Source organism: Dunckerocampus dactyliophorus, chromosome 6 (assembly GCF_027744805.1).
Source record: "Dunckerocampus dactyliophorus isolate RoL2022-P2 chromosome 6, RoL_Ddac_1.1, whole genome shotgun sequence".
In the NCBI taxonomy this organism is placed as follows: domain Eukaryota; kingdom Metazoa; phylum Chordata; class Actinopteri; order Syngnathiformes; family Syngnathidae; genus Dunckerocampus; species Dunckerocampus dactyliophorus.
Genome location: NC_072824.1, coordinates 16100612 through 16125819, shown reverse-complemented (window position 1 = coordinate 16125819; position 25208 = coordinate 16100612). Strand labels below are relative to the sequence as shown.

General features: G+C 40.5%; 1 protein-coding gene across 3 annotated transcripts in view; it reads right to left on the bottom strand.

Annotated features, from left to right (window-relative positions):
* The window catches only part of dlc1 (DLC1 Rho GTPase activating protein), a 96614-nt gene extending 72112 nt beyond the window's left edge, over nucleotides 1-24502 (bottom strand). For 2 of the 3 annotated variants that reach the window (XM_054778623.1, XM_054778625.1), the window contains exons 1-4: nucleotides 24024-24502; nucleotides 21885-23641; nucleotides 12936-13070; nucleotides 12668-12778 (exon numbers count right to left, since the gene is read on the bottom strand). In XM_054778623.1, the coding sequence (XP_054634598.1) occupies nucleotides 12668-12778; nucleotides 12936-13070; nucleotides 21885-23603 (1965 nt within the window). In that variant the 5' untranslated portion in view covers nucleotides 23604-23641; nucleotides 24024-24502. The remainder of the gene's footprint in view (nucleotides 1-12667; nucleotides 12779-12935; nucleotides 13071-21884; nucleotides 23642-24023) is intronic. The other variant, XM_054778624.1, reaches the window with a different exon arrangement.
* Between the last annotated feature and the right edge of the window lie 706 nt (nucleotides 24503-25208).

Below are 25208 nucleotides of genomic sequence, written 5' to 3'. Positions count from 1 at the left end.
TCGGTATGTTTGCTTTGCACGTGTGTCAGTATATAATGACTTAGGACTACTATGTGCTTTTGTGATAAACCACTGTTGGTTCCATATTACCACTTTTTGAAATATTTATTTATTAGTTATTTATTCACATTGATATGCTAAAAGTTTTTTGTGTTGTGTGGGCATACAGTTGAAAAATATTTACTTATTGTAAAGTATGCGGCGTCCTCTCCCCTCCTCCCTCATCACTCCTCACCGTCTTCACCAGCAAGAGTAAAAGTAAAGGTAACAAGTATTAGTTTATTATCAGTTAAATGTTCATTTGTCCATTTAATTTGTCATTTATAATTATTTTATGCGATTTCTTCTGGGAGAAATTGCTTTGTAACTAAACTAAATTAATTAACAAAAGCTGTGAACATGGGACACTGAAAGGTGCAAGAGTTTTATTTTCTGATGAGAAAAAATTTAACCTTTACGGTCCTGATGGCTTCCAATATTACTGGCAAGACACCATCAGGTTGTGCAGGGGCGTCAAATGGCTGTGGGCTATGTGGAGATGGTGCAGGGGGCATCCCTCATGACTGAAAGCCTAAGTCTGTGTGGTAATGACTGTCTTTTTCAACAGAACAATGCTGCAGTTCACAATGCCCGCCTGACAAAGACCTTTTTCTAATTTGGGGATGGATGGCAAAGGAAGTTTTCATCAGTTCCAAACAGTGGATGCCCCCCGTGAAGCCATCTTCACCACCTGGAGCAACATTGCAACTAGACTCCTGGAAAACTGGCATCAAGCATGTCCAAACCAATTTTTGAGGTGATTAACAACATTACAACTTATTATTGAGTCCCTTTTTTAACATTTTATTTCTATTTTGGCGGGGTTTCGGGTTTTCTGAGCTATGGTCTTATACTTTTGATCAGCTATTGAACAGTCTACTTCAGTTTCAATGGTTGTTTGCAATAAGATTTTGATTAGGAGTGTATACACAGTCACAGATGCGATGCAAGTTATCGGCATGTTGCTCTTGGAAAACAGTCCACCATGACTTAACCCCACCACAGACTCTCACACCCCCAACTCTCCCCTCTTGCGCTGCAGCTGCAATGTGTGTGAGTGTGTGCATGTGTATGTGACCACCCATGCTCTGTGCTGGCCAAGGATTAGGGAGAGCTCAAGTTAACCCCAACTTTTTTTTCCACCACTTAACACAAATGGCCAAATTGATGCAGATGGCTCAGGTAAATCTGCTGGCTCCAGCACAGGACACAAGGTGTGCGATAAAGGGTTATTCTGTGTGGGAGTGGAGGGGGAGTACATGCAGACGCTTGTACACAGTCCTTTGAGATGTTATCTGAAGCTCACTGCTGTTTTTTTAATTGGCACAATGTGCTCTCTTTGCCCTGCACTTACACAGGAATTTATTCTCCATGCTGTGCCGAGGCCCACGTGCACATCTGCAGAAAGAGACGTGGGAAACAATTTCACGATCTCATATATACATTTTGATAGGTTCCATATGTCACAGTTGGAGTGTGTCAACAGGAAGTGATGCAATAACTTGCAGTAAATGAGGTGAATGGCCACTCATGGCTGAAATATCTGTGTACAGATGCTGGGACAAGCAGATTTCGCAGGTTTTGTTGTTAGAAAGAAATGTACCAGAAGTCATACAATTTGGTGTTCAACCAAAATTTTGGGGGGAAAATCTGCCTCAAACGTCAACCAAACTTGGAGTTCACACCATTATCAAGAGACATCAGTTCTTTGAGCATTTAAAGGGTTAGCTGAATTACTCTATTTTTCTTTTTGTTTTTTGACATGACATGACATAAGAAACAGCAAAAACGAAAATTGTACTTATTGCGACTAGTATTGCTATTGTGGACTAAGACGTATTATACTGAGCAGCCAGGAAAAACACATGTACTGTGGAACCTTGGTTAGCATACGCTCCATCAAAAATACGCAGACGTTTTACCTCATTTTGCTTCCATTTCCCGGTTAGCGTACAATATGGCACATGTCTTGTCGTGTTATTAATATACTGCGTGAGTCCAACTGTGTTTGAAATGTATTTTCATCACAAAACCTCCCTTAGTAGTGGGTTAGCATGCAAACCGAATCTGGAAGCCATTGTCCTCCAGCTCCATTGCCCATCTATCACGTCTTAAGTGGTTGACTCGGTAGTTCTTTGCTTATTAACACTGTTACAATATACCATACACTCAAAAAGCCAAACAAAAAGCAACACACATGAGGCGTCTTTGAAATGCTCACTGAGATGACATGTCATGAGTTACATACTCGCGATTCAGCGTTTACGACCCTACATAGTCATGTATTTTTGGTCAAAAAAATTATTATTACAATTATTATTACAGTTGTCACTCGTTACATCGCGGTTCGAACATCACTCCCTCATTCTATTGTGTTTTTAAATTGTATTTATATAGAATTACTTAATTAAGTAATAAAATGTTTATACAGTATATCTGTATATATATAATTAAGAATGTTTTGTAGTTGACTATGGATTATTATTGGTCCAAAAATATTGAAAGGCAAATTATATGTAGTATTGTGGTCAGTAGGTGCCAGTAATGTTGCATTGACGAGACATGACATTAGATTAGATTACCTTCATACTGCATGGAGTCAGCCTTGGCATGTCTTGCCTTCTTACTTTGTCCTTCTTCCCTACTCCGTTTGCAACCCTTTCTTGAGTCTAACTAGTTGGCTCGGGAGCACGCTATGCCGTCTCATGTCCCTGCATGATCCCGCAGCCTGTGCATTACATTTGAGCTATGTGTTGTAAACAAAGACTAATAGGAGTGTAAAGGTGACTTCAGGGTGTTATTTCATGTCTACTAGGCTCTAATAATGGTAAAAATCGTATTTAGAAAGTCATAAACAGGTTTTCTATGATCAAACTACGAAAGCATTACATTGATTAATACTGAATCCTACTTCATGGAAATTAACTTATCGTGGTCAGGTCTGGAACCAACTAACCCTGATAAACAAGGGACAACTATAATTTTTTTTAATATCCAAAAATTGGCTTTTTCCGCAGCAAACACATCTCATTCACCCTAAGTCGGTAATAATTTATATTTATACGTGATAATACTGTTACATGTTTATGCCTTTATGCTTCACTAACAATATTTTTTTATCAAGCACCGAGGTTTTGCACTTTTGGTGGTCCTTGAATGCGCCATAGTTGCTACACTAGGTCCCCAACTTACGAACACAATTGGTTCCAGACGACTGTTCGCAAGTCGATTTGTTCGTAAGTCCAACAAAAGGTAATATTGCCAATGATATAGGTACTACATATACGTGTATACATATATACATATATGCGTATGTATGTAAATATGAGTTTGGATGCAGTAGTAATATTGAACGAGGATAATTAATGAAAAAAAAGCAATAATAAAAATGATATAATAATACATAATGATAAATGTTATTTACCTTTGAAGAGGAGTGGCCGAGCATACGTCGTTGGTGGTAGTGGTGGAGGAGGAGGAGGAGGAGGAGGAGTTATTGAAAAAAGGACAAATCGTCGTCGTTGTTAGACTCTTCTAAAAGAGGTAGTGTTCTGTGGGTGGTGTAGAATTAAGCAGGCCTATTAACTCTTCATAAACTTTAATCACACGCTCTGTCCGGGTTGCATCGTACAGCTACAATTTAGCTTTCCATTTCTCCTTTACACTCTCTCCTGTTGGTCCCATTAGCAGTGTCACAGTGCCCTCTACTGGTCAAGCATGTAGCAGTATAAATATGGAGTTTCAAAAGGCAAAATACATGAAAATATAGATCAGTCAGCTTGTGTTCGTATCTCCGAATGTTCGCAAGTCGGATGTTCGTAAGTTGGGGACCTAGTGTACTGTGACTCAGATTCCATCTGTTCATCGATCATCTTACATTATCATTGATTATCATTCATTATCACACACTTATTAAACGCATTTAATAATTTAAATGCGTTTAATAATCTAGTCTAATAACAGTCACTTTTATTGCAAATGTTGAGCCGAAATTGGAGGAGAATGTCTAGCAGGAGGGTTTGGAGAGGGACTAGCTTTGTGTCAAAAAGACGTTTTTATGGGGACAATTACTCATGGATTTTTGCCATTTGCTGGCAGTCCTGGAGAATAACACCCGCCAAAAGCAGGAATCTACCGTACTGAAGTTTAACATGCACAAATCTTGTCATTCTCATCGGATGCCACATGACACCCTTTATACTAGTAAACACAGAGTGACCCGACTTAATAGAGATAAGCCTCATAATCCCAACTGCACTAACAATGCTAGTTTGTCGATTAGCCACTGGCTCTATTGGGACAAAACACAGACGGTTAACAACGCAGAGGGATTAGAGTCGTCTTCTTGGGGATACGAGGGTGGCACCATAGTGGACCTATGCCAGACATGCGGTTCACTGGCTTATTTGGAAAACCAGACATAGCTGTGTCCAAACCTTATTGCATTTACTGCAAGAATGACGACTATTCATTGACTGTTTACTTCATAAATGTATTTACGTTAAGCAGGCCAGCAGATAAGTGATTGCTGGGTACGCTAAAATGTCAACAAACACATACTTATTCACTTCCACACGTGGTCAAAATTGCTGGTAATCTTATGCCACAGAAAGAAAACCCCACAAAAATCACTGAAATAATTGGAAAATGACAGTGATACTACAGTGGTAATACTGAAAAATCTCCTAAAAATTAACAAATGGAAATCATTGTGGTTGATGACATTTAAAAAAAAAAAAAACTAATGAAACCGGCCTGGACAAAAATGATGGTGGGTTTTGTTGCACAGCATTTTGAAGCATTTGCTGCAATTAAGCGCTTCCTGTAACTCTATGAGAATCCTGCACTTTTTTTGGCCCACTCCTTTTGAGCAAACTGCTCCGGCTCTCTCAGGTTTGATGGGACTGAACATCTCTTTCTACAGATGTTCAATTGGATTTAAACAGGCGCTCATATAGAAGACCACTTCAGAATAACCCAATGTTTCGCCCTAAGCCATTATGTATTTTTGGCTGTAAATTTTGGGTAATTGTCCTGTTGCAGGACACTGGGCAACACATTTCGCTCCAGAATGCCTTGCTTAGGGCTGTCCTTGATTAAGAATTTTCAGAGTCGAATCGGATTCGTTAGATTTTGTCCATAGTTGATTAATAGTTGTTTGTTTTTTTGTTTTGTTTTTAATAAACACTGAGACAACCCCTAGCCTTGATAGTCATGAGATTGTACTGTACCCTTCACAGATTAAGGACACTGTGTCGGATGGAGCAAAGCAGTCTTAGAACATAATTGAGTCTCCTCCATGTTTCACAGGAGGCATGGTGCTCTTTTCTCTGTATGCTTCATTTTTGCATCTGTAAACAGAGTTGATGTGACTTTCCAAAAAGCTCAAAATTTGTCTCACTAAAAGCTTTCACAGAAAGGTACCAACAATTTTATCCACATCTTATTGTGTATATATTCACAGTATACATACACAGTATAAATAGAGTACTGTATATATGCACAAATATTCTCGAATATATAGTTAACCCCCAAATTATTGACAACTCTGAACAGGATAAGCAGTTGAAAATGAATACAAGTCCTATATGTCCTTTTCTTGTGTACATTCATAAGTACATACATATGTTCATTCAGTAAAACGGCTCCAAGGCAACAGAAAAACACAAACCCAAGTTCAAGTCCAAAGTCCTCAATAAAAACGTGCAGCAAAATTTTGGATGGGTGCCCTCGTTTGCACCTGAATTTCAATACATTCCTACGTGCATGTTACAGCATCTATGCTCTAGTGTGTGTGTGTTTGTGTTAGAATGCATTCCATTTGTTTGCCACTTGTTGATTTATGGTGCTTCATTATCTGCAGGCTGCAGATGCCTGCATTTTGGAGTCATCTATAACATGTACTGTCAACATGTACATCATCCTGCAACTATTCCATTTGCTTTTTTACTGCAGCCCATTTATTCACGCAATAAACGTGGGCTTCGATTTACTGACTCACTCCGTGCCGACACTACCAATTTGTGGTGGTTACCAACCAAACAGATGAGTGATGTCTTCACATACATGGACATATGACTCATTTTAAAGTCAATAAAGCATATTTGGGATGTGACCTATGAATCATTTCATAAAACACATAGTGAGTGATCAATAAACACATACTGCCAACCTCCAATTATCGCCGGGTAAAAAAATACTGGCATTCACAGCTGTGGCTGTAGGCAATCTCTTGATTGAAGTTTTTAATCAACTCCACAAGATGTAGCTGACATGTGAAGTATCAAATGTGGTCAGCTTCCAGCAGTTTTAGCGATTTCTGCATGCCTTTAAAATGTTGGTTGCGCTACTCAGCTGTTGCTATGAAACTCATTAGCGTTACACTTGCCGTACTGTTGTTTACAATGAACAATGAGCCATATTCATGCTGGCTCAGTTTGTTCCTTACCGCTATTACAGCAGGTTCTCTTGCTGCTGTGTTGTGCAATATATTTTTTAATAAATGGCCATGTTTTCCTTTCCACTTTCTCATCCACCCTAAATTATTATTAATGATAAAAAATTAAGTGCAATGACTACACATTTGGTTAACAACAGCCTCGCCACAATAATTGGCAGCTTCCAATTTTCAGTTTTTGTAACTAAATGCACCAGCAATAATTAGACCCTTAGAGCATAATTAGCATACTTAGCATAATTAGAGCATTTATAGTATATAGCAGGGGTTTCAAAACTCGCGGGCCGCATAATGTGACTTGGCGGGCCGCAAGTTTTGACAGGAAAGACTACTGTAAATGCGGCCCGCAAGGTCTAAGTCAGTGGTCTCAAACTCGTGGCCCGTGGGCCATTTGCGGCCCGCCGAGTCACATTTCGCGGCCCGCGACTCTTCTTCAAAGATTACTGTGATACGGCCTGCGACAAGCCAATGTTACTCGTAGGATGCACACATAAGCCTACACTGAACTAAGAGTGAGTGAGTCACTTAAAAATGTGGTAAAGAAATTCCACCCATTTTCTATACCATTTGTCTTCATTAGGGTCACGGGTAAGATGGAGCAAATCCCAGCTGAATGGAGCAAAATATAAACTGTGAATTTATTGATTTATTTATTTGATTCACCCTATTACTGTATAAAGATATTATTGTTATTGTGAGCCATGTATCGCGTGTCGTATCGTGAGGAACCCCGAGATTCCCTGCCCTACTCCCAATACTTGATGCGGCCCAGCCTCACTCAGACTGTACCTCCAGCGGGCCCCAGGTAAATTGTGTTTGAGGCCCCTGGTATAGAGTTTGTCTACATGCTGTTCATGGAGTGCTCCAGCCTTGAAATAAATGGAAAAACACCATTTTCTTTTGGGAGTAGTTGAGTAGGGATGTAATGATTACCAGTATTAATAACTAACCGCGGTAAAACTCCTGACGGTTAGGATTACCATTTCAAATGAAAATTATCGGAAACGTTTGATTGATAACCACACATCAATAAATCCATTTCCTAGAGCAGAATGCGCAGACGTGCATGCGCAGTGTACCGTATGTGATGAAAACACTCGCATCGTCTTCCACGACGACGCGCCATGGCCATCTTGTTTACATATGTGTTCCACAGCGGAAGAAGATACGAGCGTCTTATTCACATACACAAGAATGGACAGGAGACAGTGCGCAGGGATACGGTGGGAGACAAATATAACGCTGAGCGATTTGTGAGGTCTCATTTTTTTCGAAGAGGCATTTTTATGATGGAAATGTATTACTCATTTGAACAAATATTGTTTTTAGAAGCCAAACTCTTGACTTAAATGACACTGTTGATGTAGTACACTGCTGATGGGGATGTCATACAACTTCACATCAAAAGATCAGAACTATCCTTTTCGGGATGCGTTAGTGTTTTTGCGGGTTTTCTGCTCTGTACAACTGCTGCTACTTCATTATTGCCTATGCTGCTTCCGAATTCGGGCAGATGCATTGAATGAGACAGAAAGGCTGACATAAATCCGTTAATTTTGAGAATAAAATAATTCTGTGTTAGTGTGTCTGGCAGATGATAATCAGCATTAGCTTTTTGCTACATCATCATCTGGCAAGGAAAGCATATTGTGTGTGTTGTTTATTTGTGTGGGTTTTTTTTTTTAAATAAAAGTTTGTGAACAGACTTCAGTACGTGCGTCAGTATTTTTTAAACATTCTGAGCACATTCAACAATACCGTGATAATAATGATAACCATGATAATTTTGGTCACAATAATCCTGATATGAAATTCTCATGTCATTACATTCATAGAGTGGAGAAATGAATTTTCCATATCCTGAATCAAACATCAGACTTTTTCCGTTTTGTTTTTAGGTCTGCGTTTGTCTCCTTATTACAGCTCTGCAAAGCTGGGTCAAGAGTGACCATGGGGACAATGACACCATACAACGTGGCTACAGTGTCTACGGCCAGAGTAACCACTGGAATTCACTCCCAGACTGAACAGTAGTTGAATTCATACCTCCTTATAAGCAAAAATTATGCACATTAGCAACAATGATTTGCAGTGGTTGTTTGACCAAGAGCAGGCATAAGGCATAGTGGGTAAACAATACAGATAGGCAGTGGAGTTAAACATTTCACTGGACCCTGAGTAGGTGTAGTTCGGATAAAGGATGTTTGGGGAGTGAAAGGCAGCCAAACCGGAACACAGAGGAAGGACAGAGCAGAGATCTGCTGGTGACCTTAGCACGCAAACCGCAGCCCTTCTATTGTCCACTAACTACAGACAGATAAAGAGCCATGCATATACATAACCTACTGACAAGAAGGAAAGTACTCATCAGACTAGAATAAAAATACCTCAAACAAACCCTCCTGCCAAATGAGAAAAAAAATCCAGAACGGAAGCTGAGGAAATTCAGATTTCACTGACAAATTCCAACAACTCCATCAACAGAGACAACAGAAGTCATGTTTAGAGGAAAGTTCATTTCGAGACAGAATACAGATCCATGAAAGAGGGCAAAGGTTTCCCTGTTATGGAATGCATGGATGGGGCCTCGCATGGCGCAGTGCCTGCCACTATATCCATGAGACCCCTTGTTACAGTAAACACTCCTTTGCTGAATTTCCCAGTCTGTGCCTTCATTCACTGGCAGAGCTCTTGAGGAGATGCCGGGGGGTACTGTATGTCTCACTGGTGAGAAAAGCTCAGCGCTCAAGGTGACTGATATGTTGTTTCCGACTGTAGCGTTCAGAGGAAGGTGGTCAGGGGTCAGCAGGCTCCGCCCGCCTCTGTGGCTTGGCATATCCTCTCCGGGCCACAGACCTCTAAAAATAGAGGCACAAACAAATGGCTCTCAGACCGCGCATAACTTGAATTTGTCAGTGCTGTTTACATATAGCCAAATAATGACAGATAGCCATAACCAAACGAAGCCATAACAAAACAAAAGAGGATCTATAGTATCTTACCAAACCTGTCACATTTCAGCAATCATTTTCTTATCTTCTCAAGGGACAATACTGAAGTTTGGATATAACTAGTGATCAGTGTATAGCTTGAAAAGTACTCCACTCACAGCCAGTATTGTCTAAATACCTCAAAGTGAGCATGTCCAATTTGTGGCCAAAATGTCAATATTTAGTGAGACCAACATTGTTATCTACCACTGCCTTAATGTTCTTTGGCATGGAATTCACCAGCGCTGCACTCCCAAGGTGCAGCTCCCTAGTGCCGACAGCACTCAACCAAGGGTCACAAGCTCCACCCTAATCAAAAAATTTGGAACCCTTTAACAAAAAGTTTGGACTGTGTTGAACTATCCTGTTTGGTAGAAACAAGTCTATGAAAAAAATAATAAAAGCCACCTGTTGCAAGACAATAATGTGAGGCAAACAACACTATGAGACACCTGCTGCCCAAGTAAGTCAAGAAACCTTGCAACAAAAACACAAAGGTCAAAGAATAGCACTTGCGGGCTGAGAATAAAACACCTGCTATGACACAACATGCACCAGAGATTAGCCACAAATTTGATACAAGAATAACAACCACCTGCTTAAGACTAACAATAGCTGCTGGTTTTATGCTGGCGAGGAGTTGACAATCTGTTCGCTTCGACCCACAAAGAAGTGATATAGAATTTGCAGAGTGAATGTTCACTCATCAAAAAGCACCCACCACCACATTTATCACGGTTATATAAAAGACAGAACAGTGCAGGAATGTGCTGGGTACAATCACACCCAAGTGTTACGCTCCATGCCAGTGGGAGTGAGGGGGGGACAGTTCTGGAGCACAAACGCCAGTTATCCCTCCACGGGGCAGAAGGAATGCTAATGCAAATTCACCCATGGACCAAAACATAAATCATCACAGACTTACTTCTTCCCCAGAACAGTCCGGCAGAAAACACTAATCTAAGATGCCAACATGTATTTAGGTTTAGTTTGTCTCAATACATTTCCAGAATGAAATAGGATGCTTTGTAAAGGCCTGCAGCTTGACCTGGAGGGTGACCTGGTGTCTACAAGTCTTTTCTCACGTTCAACTGCCTTAAAGAAATTGTACATTTAAATATATACATGTTGATTCAACGATAAAAATGCTGAAGAAAGGCAAAGATTTATTTTAAAAAACAACAAAAAACACACACACAGTGGAAACTGTTTTCGTGATAAATCTGTTCCAAATCTGGTTCGTTTAAAACCGAAACATACAAAAACTGCCACAAGAAACATCCAATTTATAAATTAAAGGGATAAATGAACATTTAATGTCACTTTTACCTTGATTGACTCACGTCATTGACAAAGATAGCAATGAGGCAGCCACGAGGGAGCGGGACGAGAGAGTCATGGACGACACTTTTGTAGTTATTTCTTGAATTCAATTGTGTCCCTCACCTTCTTTATCCAAGTGCTGGCACTTTCAACTTTCTTTGGCTTATTTTGTGTCAAAATGGGTTATTTTGCAGCCATGATCAATAAAAAAAAAGCAGAGACTTGTGGCGTAACTGTGTCAGATAGCATAGAACATAGAAGGGTGATGTAGAGGTTGCACAATGACTTTCGGTTCCGGTTTCCAATTGATAGTATGCTAACAGTCAGGTTTTGTAATCAAGACACGTTACAAACACAGTTGACTCATGCAATAACACGACAAGACTGAGTAACCAACGCATTGGATTCTTTCTTTGGGCACTCAAATCCGCACAGTGATACGGCAGCAATCAGACTAGTTTGTGCAACATTCTCATTTGCGTTTGCCAACCCTGTCTAAGGTGTAAAGTTGTTTTTGGTCAATCATTATCAAATAGGGAAAGGAACATTTGTAATTACACTGGAGGAATAATGCTGCTCAAGCAGTTTCCGAAGCGCCTTTGCAGTGTCTGAGAGAGTACGATTTATCTTTATTTTTAAATTCCGTCATGTTTGGCACCGTTACATCCACTAAAAACTAATGTAGTTAATAGTTAAGACATTTAACAGATGTTAATGAAAGGAATCTGCGAGCATGTCATTCTTTTTTCTATAAATTCATTAAAATATCAGGCACAATAGAAGGTTGCAATGTGGTAGCAGTAAAGCCTTCATTGACATCTACCCTATGTTGACATCATGTGAAGGATTTGTATTGTCTGGCTAAAAAGATTAAGTGGGCGTCGCAATACTTTTACCCTGAAAGGACTCAACAGCCCCCTTGCAACAATGAACTATAGTGAGAATCCTCTTGATGAAGTCATCATCTCTTTGGCCTCCATCAATCACTCGGTAGGAGCTCAACTGTAAAAAGCCCCGTATTAGGAGCAGGGAAAGCAATGTTGACCCAGGCTTAGTGACTTACCTTTGGAATGGAAACGCTTGTGGAAACGGTTGCCCACGTTCATAAAACATCAACGGTCAGTGACTATGTCGTAGTGCATGACATGTGTAAAGTTAGCTATACGTGCGAGAAGGGACATTAACTGCGTTTTGAATACTTGTGACGTAAAAAACAAAGCAGTAGATAATGCTGGAATATGATTGAAGGAATTGTTTTCCTACAGAAACACCTTTGTGGTCTCACTACAGTATATTTCACACAGAACAATATACACTCTTTTTTCATTTACAGAACCACGCAATGTCACTGTGATGACTTTGTTTTGTGCGCAAAGCAAAGCTGACAAGGTCATTAAGTGAGCAAGTAAAAAGGTTTGAGGAGGCACATGAAGTGCATCCCCTGTCACTCCCCCTCTTTTCCTGGTTTTTCACCTCTCAGACCCCCCTGTGACCCCTTTTGTTGATGTGAATGGGTGTAGATCTCTGGAAGCGGCTAATTATAGAGTTTTAGTGTCTGTTTGGCCAAGATTTAAGTGCTTGGGCATTCCTACAGATGGGAGATCAGCGTTTCTTTGCTCTTTTTGATTAAATCCACAAATACAGGCTACATTACAGTAAATGTGTAAAATGTTCCTGATTGCATTGTACACCAAAATTGTAGCCAAAGGTTATTTCTGTCCAGTACACAAGGTTCACTGGAAATGTAGCTTTAACACACTTTTTCCACAATATGATACAGTCCAAACCTCTCCAATAAGCCATTTTTAACACAACAATGTGAAAGATTAGACTGGTCTGTTACAAGCGGCTCACTTACCCCAGTCTTTGGCTTTGCTCCTAGGGTTGCTGTGGCTAATGAAGCTGGAGCAGCAGCGCCTTGCAGATGCAGCAGGTGTGATGATACAGACGCAGATCCCAAATCGAAGTCCTGCATCCCGTAAAATACGTCACTACGGTGCCTTCAAATCTTATTTTTGTAAACACACTGTAGCGCTAAGATAAGTAACGGATGCTATCAGCAGTTGTCGTCATGCTATTATTGAGTGATTGAACTGAATCAGCCAAGGGAAACTGGAGCTTCGTACCAGTTGTCGACGGCGATGGAGGGTGGGGGTGCTATCAGTGGAAGAGTTGACACACAGGGCATTCTCAATTTCCTGGTCCAATTGGTCCAACTTCATCATCAGTAGCACCATGGAGTCCAGACGAGCATGGTCTCGCTAAAGAAAGAAATAACCTTGTTTGAGTGATGAATAACATACAAATAAAAAACACAATGATTCTGAAAAAACAATGATTCTGAAACTTTTTAGACCAGTACCAGTTTCAAAATCTTTTGCTCTGCAAGGACCTTTTTTTTTTTCGCACAATTTAGCAATGGACATTAGGCTTGCACTCGCCGGTAACTGGCTAAACAACAATATTTCAGCATTTTATTTTTCCTAGTGAATCTTTGGTTAATACAGTTGTATATATTTCATACATATTCCTTGTACATATGTCGAATGTAACTTTACTTGTATTCAAATTTTAAGAACACTATGGTGTTCCTGTGTACCACTAGATGGAGCCTGTGTATCAATATAGTGGTATGTGTACCACAGTTTGAGAGTCAATGCATAGATGAACACAATGTATACCACCAGGCATCCACTACATAATAGTGTATATGTAAGCATGAAAATAAAAAAACGGAAAATATAAAAATATTCATCTGTTTTGTATGCCGCTTATCCTCACTAGAGTATGCCGGAGCCTATCCCAGCTGACTTTGGGTGAGTGGCGGGGTACACCCTGGACTGGTTGCCAGTCAATCGCAAGGTTGAACAAAACAATAAGGTTCTAATAATAAGCAGAAATTAAATGTTATCTTCCTTTACGACTGCACGACTTTAAATCTATTTAAAAAACGGCATAACGATCAAAATTTAAGAAAGTGACACAATTTTTCTCAAAATGTCAAGAGCTCAAATAGTTACAGATAAAAATTCATCAGTGTCTTGCTCTGAGAAATAAACACTGTGACTATGAATCTACGTTCTATTCAAAGTTCCATTCAGTGACAAAACCTAGGCTTTCATCTTAGTTGTCATATAATAACAATAACAGTGGTATCGTGGACAGGGAGGAACGGTAAGAGAATTCCAAAAATGGGTACAAATTTAAATATGATTGCACTATCTGGGTTGAGATATTTTTTTCAAATATGGTCATAAAACACTCTTAGTTTTTGTTTTTGTTAGTAAAAGTTCAAGTCCACATTGACCAAAAAGTAAACATCTACAGTATATTGACCAACCACAGAACGGAGCTTCATAGCAGGCAAACAGACTAGTCCAGTATTTAGAAACAAAAGTACGTCTTTTCCGCTCTGTCACGAAATACAAGAGATTTCACATATTCTGCCATGAAAGTATTGAGGTGTAACGGTATACGCGTCGACCTACAAAGTCAAACGTTCCATTTTTCAAGCCCCGTCTGTGTTAGATTACGTTTTGCCTGTTTTTGTTTGCCATTTATTAATTTTTTTCTAAAAAATAAATTATGTAATACTTCAAAACATGCATCTAACTAAATGCAGGTTTGAGTTAAATAGCATAAAAATAACTTTAACTTAAGTCTTAGAGGTGTAGTGACAGCAGCTACGGGGCCCAAACAGATTTTTTTTTTTTTCATGGAGCCTAGACTTCCCTGCGGTGTCCCTGGTTGTAGCCAAGAAACCTGCACTCTTCACTGCTCGGTGATTACAAGTATCACACTGACCCCAGGTGGTCCTTCTCCAGTAAAGCAAGCCACTCTCGTACAACTCTCTAATCTTTACTTAATATGACAAAAAGCCCTTGTTAGACATGTCAGACATGCTTTCATTTCCTTCTGATTGTCTCTTCCTGTGGGTGTGACTAACCGTCTGAGCCTCCTACCACAAGAAGACCCACACACGACATCACAAGCCTGGCTCATGAGGGCCAAACAAAACGTGTTACAATCGCTGCAAACAGATCCCTGTTATAAAATACTTTATGAGGGTGAGCTCATGGGACACTCAGACACACTGTACGTTTCCGAAAAAGGTATATAGTAATGTTTTAGTGTATTTTGAACATGCTTAAGAAGATTTCAATGAGGTCCATTGCATGATTCAACATTCAAAAGGGTGTAGGAAGAAGAATTTATTTAATCCAACATCTTCTCCGTGTCTCAGCAATTATTGACAGTTTATTCACTTGAAAATGGGCCTCATCTGCTCTTGAGCGTGATACATGAGCGGGACGTGTCATAATTAAATTCTGCGAGATGAAGTACAAATTATAAACATGTCGTATTGTGGTTGGAGTTAAGTCTCGGTATGGAAGGAAGGCAGCACTCACATGGGCAGAGTTGTGACTAATGCGAATGTGTGTGTGACTGATGGAGTCACAATAAACAAACAACCAGCGGACCCAATCCTCCCTGTGTCTCTCAACTCTATCCGTAACACAGTTCAACCTTAAAATTCGAATGTCGCAGAGGTGGAACAATTCCGGAACTCACCAAAATTTGGGGGAAAAATATACTTCAAAAGTCGTACCTCACTGCAGCACAGTTCAGCAAAAATCAAAATGAAGAAATCTGCATGTGTTTTGGGTTTTTTTTGGCTTGGGTGGACCAACCTCAACAAAAGGTGTTAAGAGGAAAATGCAAAAAGAAGGAGAAGAAGAATATACATCAAAAGTTATGGAAAGGAAGCCAACTCGCATGCGAAACAGTAATACAGGGGTGGCCATTACGTCGATCGCGAGCTACCGGTAGATCACCAAGGTAGTTTGGGTTGATCGCGTAAACGTCACTTTGTAGTTTTCATATGACATCAGTCAGCTGACATTAAGCTACCCTCCTGATTCGCGCTTGCTCCCCCGCAGCGTTTCAAGCTACACACGAAGATGCAAATTTCATCTTTATTATTATGATTATGGATGAACTAACTCAGCGGTAAGATGTCTATATCTATAACAAAAGTTATCTGTTCACTTATAGCGGCTAGTTACGTAGAAAAAAAGTCTATTGTTTACAAGCTTTGCTTGGCGTCATGAAGTCTCCTACAGAAATCAGTGTTTTCTACATGTTCGCTTCTTAAACTATTATTTCATGATGAAATTAAAAATGTGCCCATTGGTGAAACCTTTTCAATATGTTGCTTTGACTTCGGCCGCATTGTCTTTTCCATAATCATTTTAAATTCGTGTATATCGGTAATGTTTGAGAGCTAATGCTAACTGGATGTAATGCATGAACTGTGTGCCCTAATGAACGTTACATAGCTAATTTGACTGACATATCACCAGTACTCAGGTTATGTACACAACTATTTAGGAGTTATGTGTAATTATCTTTATTTCCATATTAAAGTGAATTATGATAGCAACTACTTTGATTACCTGTAAACTTTGAAAATGTGAACGCAAAATACTAATAATTAATATTTACAATAGAGTTTCAGAGTTTACTGGTTACATTTTGTATATGTTATATGTTTTAGAGAAGAGGTAGATCATTTTGACTTGTACTTGCATGCTGAGAAAGAGCATGTACTCCTGATACACATGTATAACCTACATAAACACCTACTCATATTTAAAAAAAATAAATATAGTAAATATCTATACTTTCTACATTTATAGTAGTAGGTAGATCTTTGGGACTTGGTCATTTTAAAAGTAGCTTGCAGGCTCAAAAAGTGTGAGCACCCCTGCAGTAATACATCAGGGTGTTATATAAAAATGTAAATAATACTGATTGATCAGACGGTGAAGTCCAGGCAATGACAGTGATTCTCAGATAGTGAGGTCGGCTCCCCTGGGAGGGCCTGAAAAATTTGTGTCCCCTCGGGGTGGGGGCGGTGAGGTAACCATTCATCATTAAAGTTAAGAGTGACTATTGTTTGAACATACTGTATTAATATTACTGTACAATGAACTTGTTTTTACATGTGAATGCTACATTTTGGTGGAGCAGCGCCCCAGAACAGATTGTGACCCACTTGTAAGGTTCCACTGTCTTTTGTTATTTTCCAGTTAATTCCCAGTAGTTCCCAACCAGAACCTGTTCCCAATTGGGTATGCTCAGAAATCATAAGGACCTGAGGCTCATGCATGTCTTGGAAATTTCCCCCATTTGTGCATTCACTGACGTTCCAGGCGAGTGGCGGCGTACATAGCCATGTTCTGCCTCTTGATCACAATGAAACATTGTGTCATGGTAAAACAATGACATCTTCACGAAGCCTCTCTGAATGGACAAAAGCATCTGGCCGCAGACAGCAGCAACAACAACCACAAAACAGCAAAATGAAAAACAAGTGTAGAGCTAGGTCTGCAGCGTTTTTTATGGGGAGTTCTGGTGGTTTGGTTGCTGCTTTTCTCTCATCCCGTTACATTCCTCACCACTTCCTGTTTTTTGATGCAGGACAGTTCCCACACTAAACTGCTGGTCACACTTCCCTTCCCTTTTCTGTGTTTTCTTTTTTTAAACCCTCATTACACCTGGAAGGTGGCTTTTTTTTTATTGTGAATCGAAAAGGTATTTCAAATCGCATGCAAAACAACCACACGCCAACCGTAATCATGCATTATTATAAGGCCTCTGATGATGCACTACGTCAAAGATTTTTTGAGAAATAAGAACAGAAATTAAAGCAGACAGAAATCCGGAGAGAAAGACCACTTTTATTGCCAAGTTGTCTGCTCTCAGATAAACGCCTGTTGAGCCAGATTGGCCCTGGGGTCAGGATAAAGCCTTGTTGCTAAAACAAATAAACATAGTAACAAAGCCCAATATCAAGTTAATCTAAAGGCATTATGCACACCAGATGGGTTTCATTTTACTAATTCGATCCACAACAACATGAGCCTTGTGGGACATCATCATGAATTGAACAACATCTTGAATTGAATGGGACAACATTCTCTCATGATTGAGACTCATGCTTATAATAATAACAGATTGGATTTATATAGCGCTTTTCAAGAGACCCAAAGCACTTTACACAGAGAAACCATTACAGTAATTTACCAGTTATCCCCGTGATATCACCACAGTAAGTGAATTTTCGAAGTAGGATTCCTTCTTCCATCCATCCATCCATCCATTTTCTATGCTGCTTCTCCTCATTAGGGTCGCGAGGGTATGCTGGAGCCTATCCCAGCTGACTTCGGCAACAGGCGGGGTACACCCTGGACTGGTCGCCAGCCAATCGAGGGATTCCTTCTTTATAAATGGAATATTTTCGTACAGGTAGTTATGGCAAAGAAAACTTGTTTACGATCTTTTAATAATATTTTTTTAAAATGATATTAGAGCCATCTAGACATGAAATTACCCCCATATAGCCACCTTTACATTCGTATTATTCGATATAATCAGAGAATATAAGCCATTAAAGGCAGTTTACCTTGTAGGGGAGCAGAATCGATGGTGGACAGGAAGTGATGTCGCGGGTTCAGAGTTGAGTTTTAGCTTGTTGTGGGCTATGGCCGCAACAGTAACCCTTGTCATTATTATGATTATCAATGTTATTATTATGTTACTATTACTATGTTTGTTGTGACATAATTTAAACCTGCAATATAAGTTCAAGTCTGGCGCTTCCGTGGTGGTCTCACAAAACAATTACTGACACCTGTGGCCAATGTGGAATACAACATTCACAAGTTGGTGGTCTTAACGGCTTATGCTGTATTTGTGTTTTAGTTCATTTTTATGCTTGAAAATGCTTAATTTGGGCAAAAAGTACAAACAATTTGCTTAATATGTATGTTTTTGACTAATAATAGGCCGTAGTCTACCACGAAACAGCATAATGTTTGAAAAACAGCGATAAAAGTGAGGGAGCGATGTTCGAACCACGATGTCCTGAGGGATGACTGTATTTCATTCACTCCACGGTCACACGCTGGTGGTGCTAATCCACATCTGTAGCCACAGCTACAGATAGTAGTCAATATACATCAGGTGGGCCACACTGGGGGCAGGGAGGGTCAAGTGTCTTGCCCTAATACTATTACCCGCTCTATCACTATTTCTATTAGTATTATGGCCATCGCAGCAGATTAAAGTTGCTCACTAAAGGTGCGCTACCAGGCGACGATGGTATTACAACTGTTCTCGCTATGCCTGTCTGTCTGTTATGCCCTCTTTATTCTCTCCATTTGCATCTCCAAGGTTCTACAGCTAAGTTCTCCAATCAGACCCCATGACTAGATCCTTGCTATTGCTGCACCTAATGTTTATTTGGCCCATCCAGCACCAAACAAACAGGCAATGAAATGGGCACCCGCAGCATCTGTGGCTGCACTATCACCCCCCTCTCCTTCCCTCCACCAGTGTCTTGCCCAAGGACACAACAGCATGACTAGTATGGAGGAAACTGGGTTCAAACCGAACAACTTGCTCTACTTCACTACTACTTGACTTGCTCCACCTCCTGTGCCGAAGCTGCCTTTTTTTCAGTGAAAAGTAATAAAAGCCCTTTGGGCTACCAATACCATATGGTAAACCATTTGCCTCTAGCTTTTCAGTACCTTGCATTTTTATGGCTACACACCTCTTTTGGAATTCCAGGATCCAGGATCTTTCTCCATTAACCCAAAAAAATGATTAAAAGTGCAGGGCCCTACGATATTAAATGCACCATTGGTTTTCCAGGCGGGCCACATGGTGGCTGAGTGGGTAGCATGTTGGCCACACAGTCAGGAGATCAGGAAGACCTGGGTTCAAATTGGGCATCTCTGTGTGAAGTTTGCATGTTCTCCCCATGGGTTTTCTCCGGGTTCTCCGGTTTCCTCTCACATTCCAAAACACATGCATGTTAACTGGAGACTCTAAATTGTCCACAGGTGAATGATTTTTTGTCCATATGTGCCCTGTGATTGGCTGGCAAACAGTCCAGGGTGTACCCCGCCTCTCGCACGAGGTCAGCTGGGATAGGCTCCAGCATACTCCTGCGAGCCTAATGAGGATAAGCGGCACATAAAATGGATAGATGGATGGTTTTCCAGGCCAGAGAAAACCAAAGTGTGAGCTCTGCTTCCTGGCAGCTCAAAGACTGACATCAACCCTGCTCACATCTAAGAAAACGTCCAGAAATTTGATGTAGAAACCAATTTTTATACACTAAAAAGTCTGTAATTAGAGGACTGACATTCTTTTAGGAAGACAGACAACCACTATCAGTGCTCATATGTGGTATGGATCACTCACTGAGTATCAAAGCTTATTCCAGTTTTGTCATTCAAGGCACTTTACATAAAAACATTAATGTTTTTAAATATTTTAATGGAATTAGAAAATCTCTCTGAAAGTTATGAACTCCTGTTTCCATCCCAGTATCGTATTAAGCAGAATAATGCCGCCCAGAGACGTTACGCTATAGCGGGGATCTGTGTGGATACAGCTCAACAGGCCCTGGCTGTTGTCATGTTTTTCAAAGTAGCTAAGACTGAAGAATATGAATAACTGTAACACTTACAATGGCAACAAAAGCACTCTGAAGTGTAACTAATTTTTCACCTTAAAAATGATTGAATGAACCGCTGCAATCTATCTAATTTGCTCAGAGGAGGTCAGCTTTTTATCAAGACATAGAACATCCTTGGATAAGATCCTACCCATCAGCAAAACAAATTACGAGATGATCCGGAGAGATTCCACAAAGACATCTAAATAGTCTTTTCCATGTAAAATTGCTGCCAAATGCACTTCTGGATCATATCCTTCTGAAACTATGTTTGACACTAAAGCATTTTTTTACAGCAAATTTCATTCCAATCAGATAATTTTGCCAGAGGTATGCATTTTGTAAGTCACTTGTTAGAAAGAAAGAAAGTAAAATGTAATAATATATTTTAATTTGGTAGTTTTTATATGATGCTTTCAGTGTAAATGTTCTCACCAAAACCCAAAGCCATGGCGGGGCATCCATGCATGGAGACTTAATATTGCTGAAGACAGGAAATTACATACAAACAAATGGACAAACCCACACAGATGAAAACCTTGGCGGAGGTAGTAATAACTATGGTTATTCAATTTTGGAGAAAACCTAGTTATACAGTATGTAATAATGAAGGAATTTTCATTAACTAGCAAATCCTTTAAAAAGGACCGCTTTTGATTTTCTGACTAAATTGTACAGTCATTGTTATTGAGTTTGCATGTTGTCCCCATGCTTGGGTGGGTGGGGTACTCTTCCTCCCACATTCCGTAAACATGCATGTTAGGATAATTGGAGACTCTAAATTGACCAAAGCTGTGAATGTCAGTGTGAATGGTTGTTTGTCAATACGTGCTCTGTGATTGACTGGCGACCATTCCAGGGGGTTGCCCCGCCTCTCGCCCAAAGTCAGCTGGGATAGTCTCCGGCTCACCCGTGACCCAAATGAGGACAAGCTGTAGACAAAATGTGTGGATGGATGTTTTGCAAGCCAACGGCTGCCTTTAACAGTAAAACTTCCAACTATCGACAATATAATGATTGTCTACAAAATTTGTGTGTTTGTAATTAATGAATTTTTGTTGTCATTCCGAACGAATAAATACCATGACAGTCATGGGGCCTTTGCTTTGTAACATCGAACCTAAATCCATTTTTGGCACTTTAAATGTGCCCGCTATGCAGACCACAGAGTGTAAATAACACAGCATACAATTATGCCCCAGGCTTAAACCTTTCACCCCGGCAAGAGGTCAAGTGTTCGAACCTCATGTATTCATAGCCGCCACATACTTATAAAATCTTTTGTTTTGAAATAAGACATTGAGAAAGACTAAAAACATTTTGCAGATCACCCCCCCCCCACACACACACACACACCATCACCACCACCACCCCCATACTGATCTGTCTGTAAGCATGTGAGAATGAAGTCATTGTTTTCCAAGAAGTTTGCCAAAGTGTGGGACAAAAATGATTCATTGGCTATGTGGACACTTAATCACAAAATTACAGTTACAACTAAAATGAATAACTGTTTCTACAGCTATAATAACTCCATCCTTACCTTCTTAATGCGCACTTTCACCATGTCTTCTGCCTTGTGAGCTCCAGACTCGCACATCCCACCTAAAACTGGACTGGCAAGGCATATGTCGCTGGGACTACCCTCCTGCATGGCGTTGTCTGTCTGCTCCGTTCTACGTACGGCAGCCACATGTATGTGGTGTTCGTTCTGACCAGCTCCAACCTCAGAACCAGGTGACTCACTGAGGTGACCGTTGCCATGGAGTCCCTCAAGTGACAGCTCATTGTTGACCTCTGCTGCGAGGGCAGGCAGGTTTTGGGGGTGTTGTTCAGCCGTTGTATATTCATCATTCTTGTGGGAGGGAATTGTTTTGTTCATAGAAGCAGGTACATGGTTTCCCCCTGCCTCAACCTGGCTTACCTCTGGGATAGTGTCCAATGATAAACAATTATTTTCTAACTGATCAGTTGCAGCAGAGGTCGTGTAGACGATATCATTAGTGTCTTTCTTTGGCTGACCTGCAGTCATCACTACACACTGAATATTGATGTCTCCTTTTGACTTCGTAGATCCTGGTTGCTCACAGGGTGCTTCCATGCTGATTGAGGAAGACTCAACTTTGGCACAAATATCAGGTGATATCATTGGCCCCAACCTGACATCTGCTGATTCGCCGCCTCTTTCTGCTGGTCTGCTTTCCTCTCCTTGAACCTTTTTGATTGCTCTTGTTTCGGAATCACGATTCTCCAACAATGTCTTGAAAGACATTTCACAACAAGGGGCCCGATCCTGTGCTCCAGTGCAGTCCTGCTTTGCTTCTTCAATGTCTATGGAAGTATGCTCAGGTCCTGAGTTTTCATTCAGGGCTCCTGGGTTATTTAATCCACCCAGTTTGTCAGCTGAATCTGTGGTACAGATTTCAGTTGGTCCGTTGTCACATTTTCCTTCTCCCAATGCAGTCATGATTGGCTCCACAGCTTTGTTAGTCAGTGACATCACAAGAAGACTATCCATTGTATTACCGCCCGAGGTTATCTTTCTGCCAGCACGGCCAGGGATGGAAATTATGTCCTCAACATCTGGGAGGTCAAGCTGAGGTTCTTGTCGAGGAGCTGAGCACGGCATCAATGTGGCCTGAGAAATTTCAAGAGGTCTGCTGTAACCATCTGTATGACCCTCCTTTGTTTGGTGCTGATTTGGAAGTTTGCCAGGCTGTCCAGCAGCAGATTGCAATAGTGGGGGCCCATTGTTTGAAGATATAGCGATGCATTGTTGCTCATCACGAGAGATATGTGGATTTTTAAAGACATTATAATCCCTCTCTGTGCCAACTTCAATTTCTTCACTCTGGGCGTTGCTGTCAGTTGCACAAAAAATAATACCACTGCTTTTATCACTTGAGGAAATACTGCAAAGCTCTTCTGGGTCAAGACAGTTTGTTTTCAGGTGGTCTATATGAGGCACAACCATACATTTGCGAGGGCTACGTACTACCTTCTTTTCAAGTGGAGTGTTAATGTTACTATCTCCAACATGCGGCCTCTGAGCCAGCTCATCTACAAACAGTTTGTGGCAACCTTCTGGCAAGGAGGCACACCTTATCCACCGGCCCTGTTTGGAGGACCCTGACCCCCTCCAAAGCCCTTCGCTGTCAACGCCATGGCAGCAGATCAGATCTAGATCATCGTAGCTGTACTGTAATCCCGAGGGGTGAGTCACATGATCCTCCCAACTTCTCTTGCGTATGGCAACTGGCATTTTTGGTAGCCAGCGCTATTCCATGGGACTTCTTTTGACTGAGGATGAAAAGACAAGAACCGCATATAAAGATGAGAAGATGAATGATAAACTGATAGCCACATGACTTGGATTTAAGAAGTAATTAGGCACTAGGAAGAGGATGTGGCATTTTTTATGCATTCTCAATTTCCTGATCCAAACAAACTCTGCCAAGTGCTGAGTAGTTTTACATACATTTAAGCAAATGGAGGTAGTTATACAGTAAATATACAGTGCATGATAAACAGTCATTTTTAAATTCCTCTTCAGCATGCTTACTACGTTGGATGACTATAATCTTACACAAAACATAAGTGAGCCCAAAATGATGGGTTATCAACATTAACATTTAGAGCTCACTTTTACAGTGAGCAAGCTCTAAGTGACCTGTATGTTCACCTTTTGTTTCCTTAGATGTTGTGCAAGATGGTACCAACTGTCATCTGCGTCTTGTGCATCAATCATGAAAATCCATTAACTTGTCGTTGAACGAACCATCACCTGCAGGATCCATATTTGCTTCTTGCGGTGAGAGACAGCACAGATTCTATGTCATAATTATGTAGCCATAAAATCAACAATAAAACATCTGGTGACAGTGCCACAAATTGTTTTCAGATCCCAATTTCTTTTGCTCCAAGCGTGGAAGTTACCTCTTCATTCATTCACTGAGTAAAATCGGTACTATCCTTAGCAAGTATTAACCCGTATCCATCTGAGGAACTTGATGTGCAGCAGAAGATGCAGGCTGTCTTTACTCCAGGTTTGTGACTGGAGTTAGTAGCTTCCCAGTGCAACCGTCGGACAGCCGAAGAACACCCCGAAGGCAGACAGAAAGCCCAGGAGCAGTGGAAAGTCCAAAGACATCTTCCATCTTGATCACATTAGTGTTTTTTGCTGACACTGAATGCAGAGCGTTGGGTGGTGTAAGAGGGGCTGGCTTTGCCTTCCTCTACTCCTCCCCCTGGTCTTCTCCATTCGATCCCTCTCCCATCAGGTCTCCTCCCCGCTGATTTTGACAGAGAGTCTGAGTCACATCCTACCAGCCCCCATCCACCCATCTTATAACTTGCACAACATACTGAACAAATTTCCTCCAGCATAAATTTTTTGGCCAGTTTTACTCTCTTTTCCATTTTTGGAAATGACTTCCTCTCATATTTGAGTCTCATTTTCATGACACTGTTCCCTCATAGCTTGTCACTAAGCATAATAAAAAAAAAGGCTCCCACCAATTTGGTTTCGTTTAATAATAGACAGACTACCCAGTAAGATCCTTGGGCGCTGAGCGCTGCGCCAAAAAAGACTGCTCTGTTTAAGCAATTCTATCTAGGGCATGCTTTTGCCCAATATTTGTCATTATGTCACTGTACAAGAATCCTTGATAAAATACACTGGTACAATAAAAAAAAAAAATACAATGCAGCATAGCTCAACATTAACAAAAATCACCAAAAACAGACGGAAACTATCAGGGATATTAAACCTGATGCCACTGATTTTAAGCTGATTTCAGCTGAGAATGGGGAAGCAAAAGCTACTGATTTAAATGAATATAAAACAAAACAAATGAAAACATGTAAT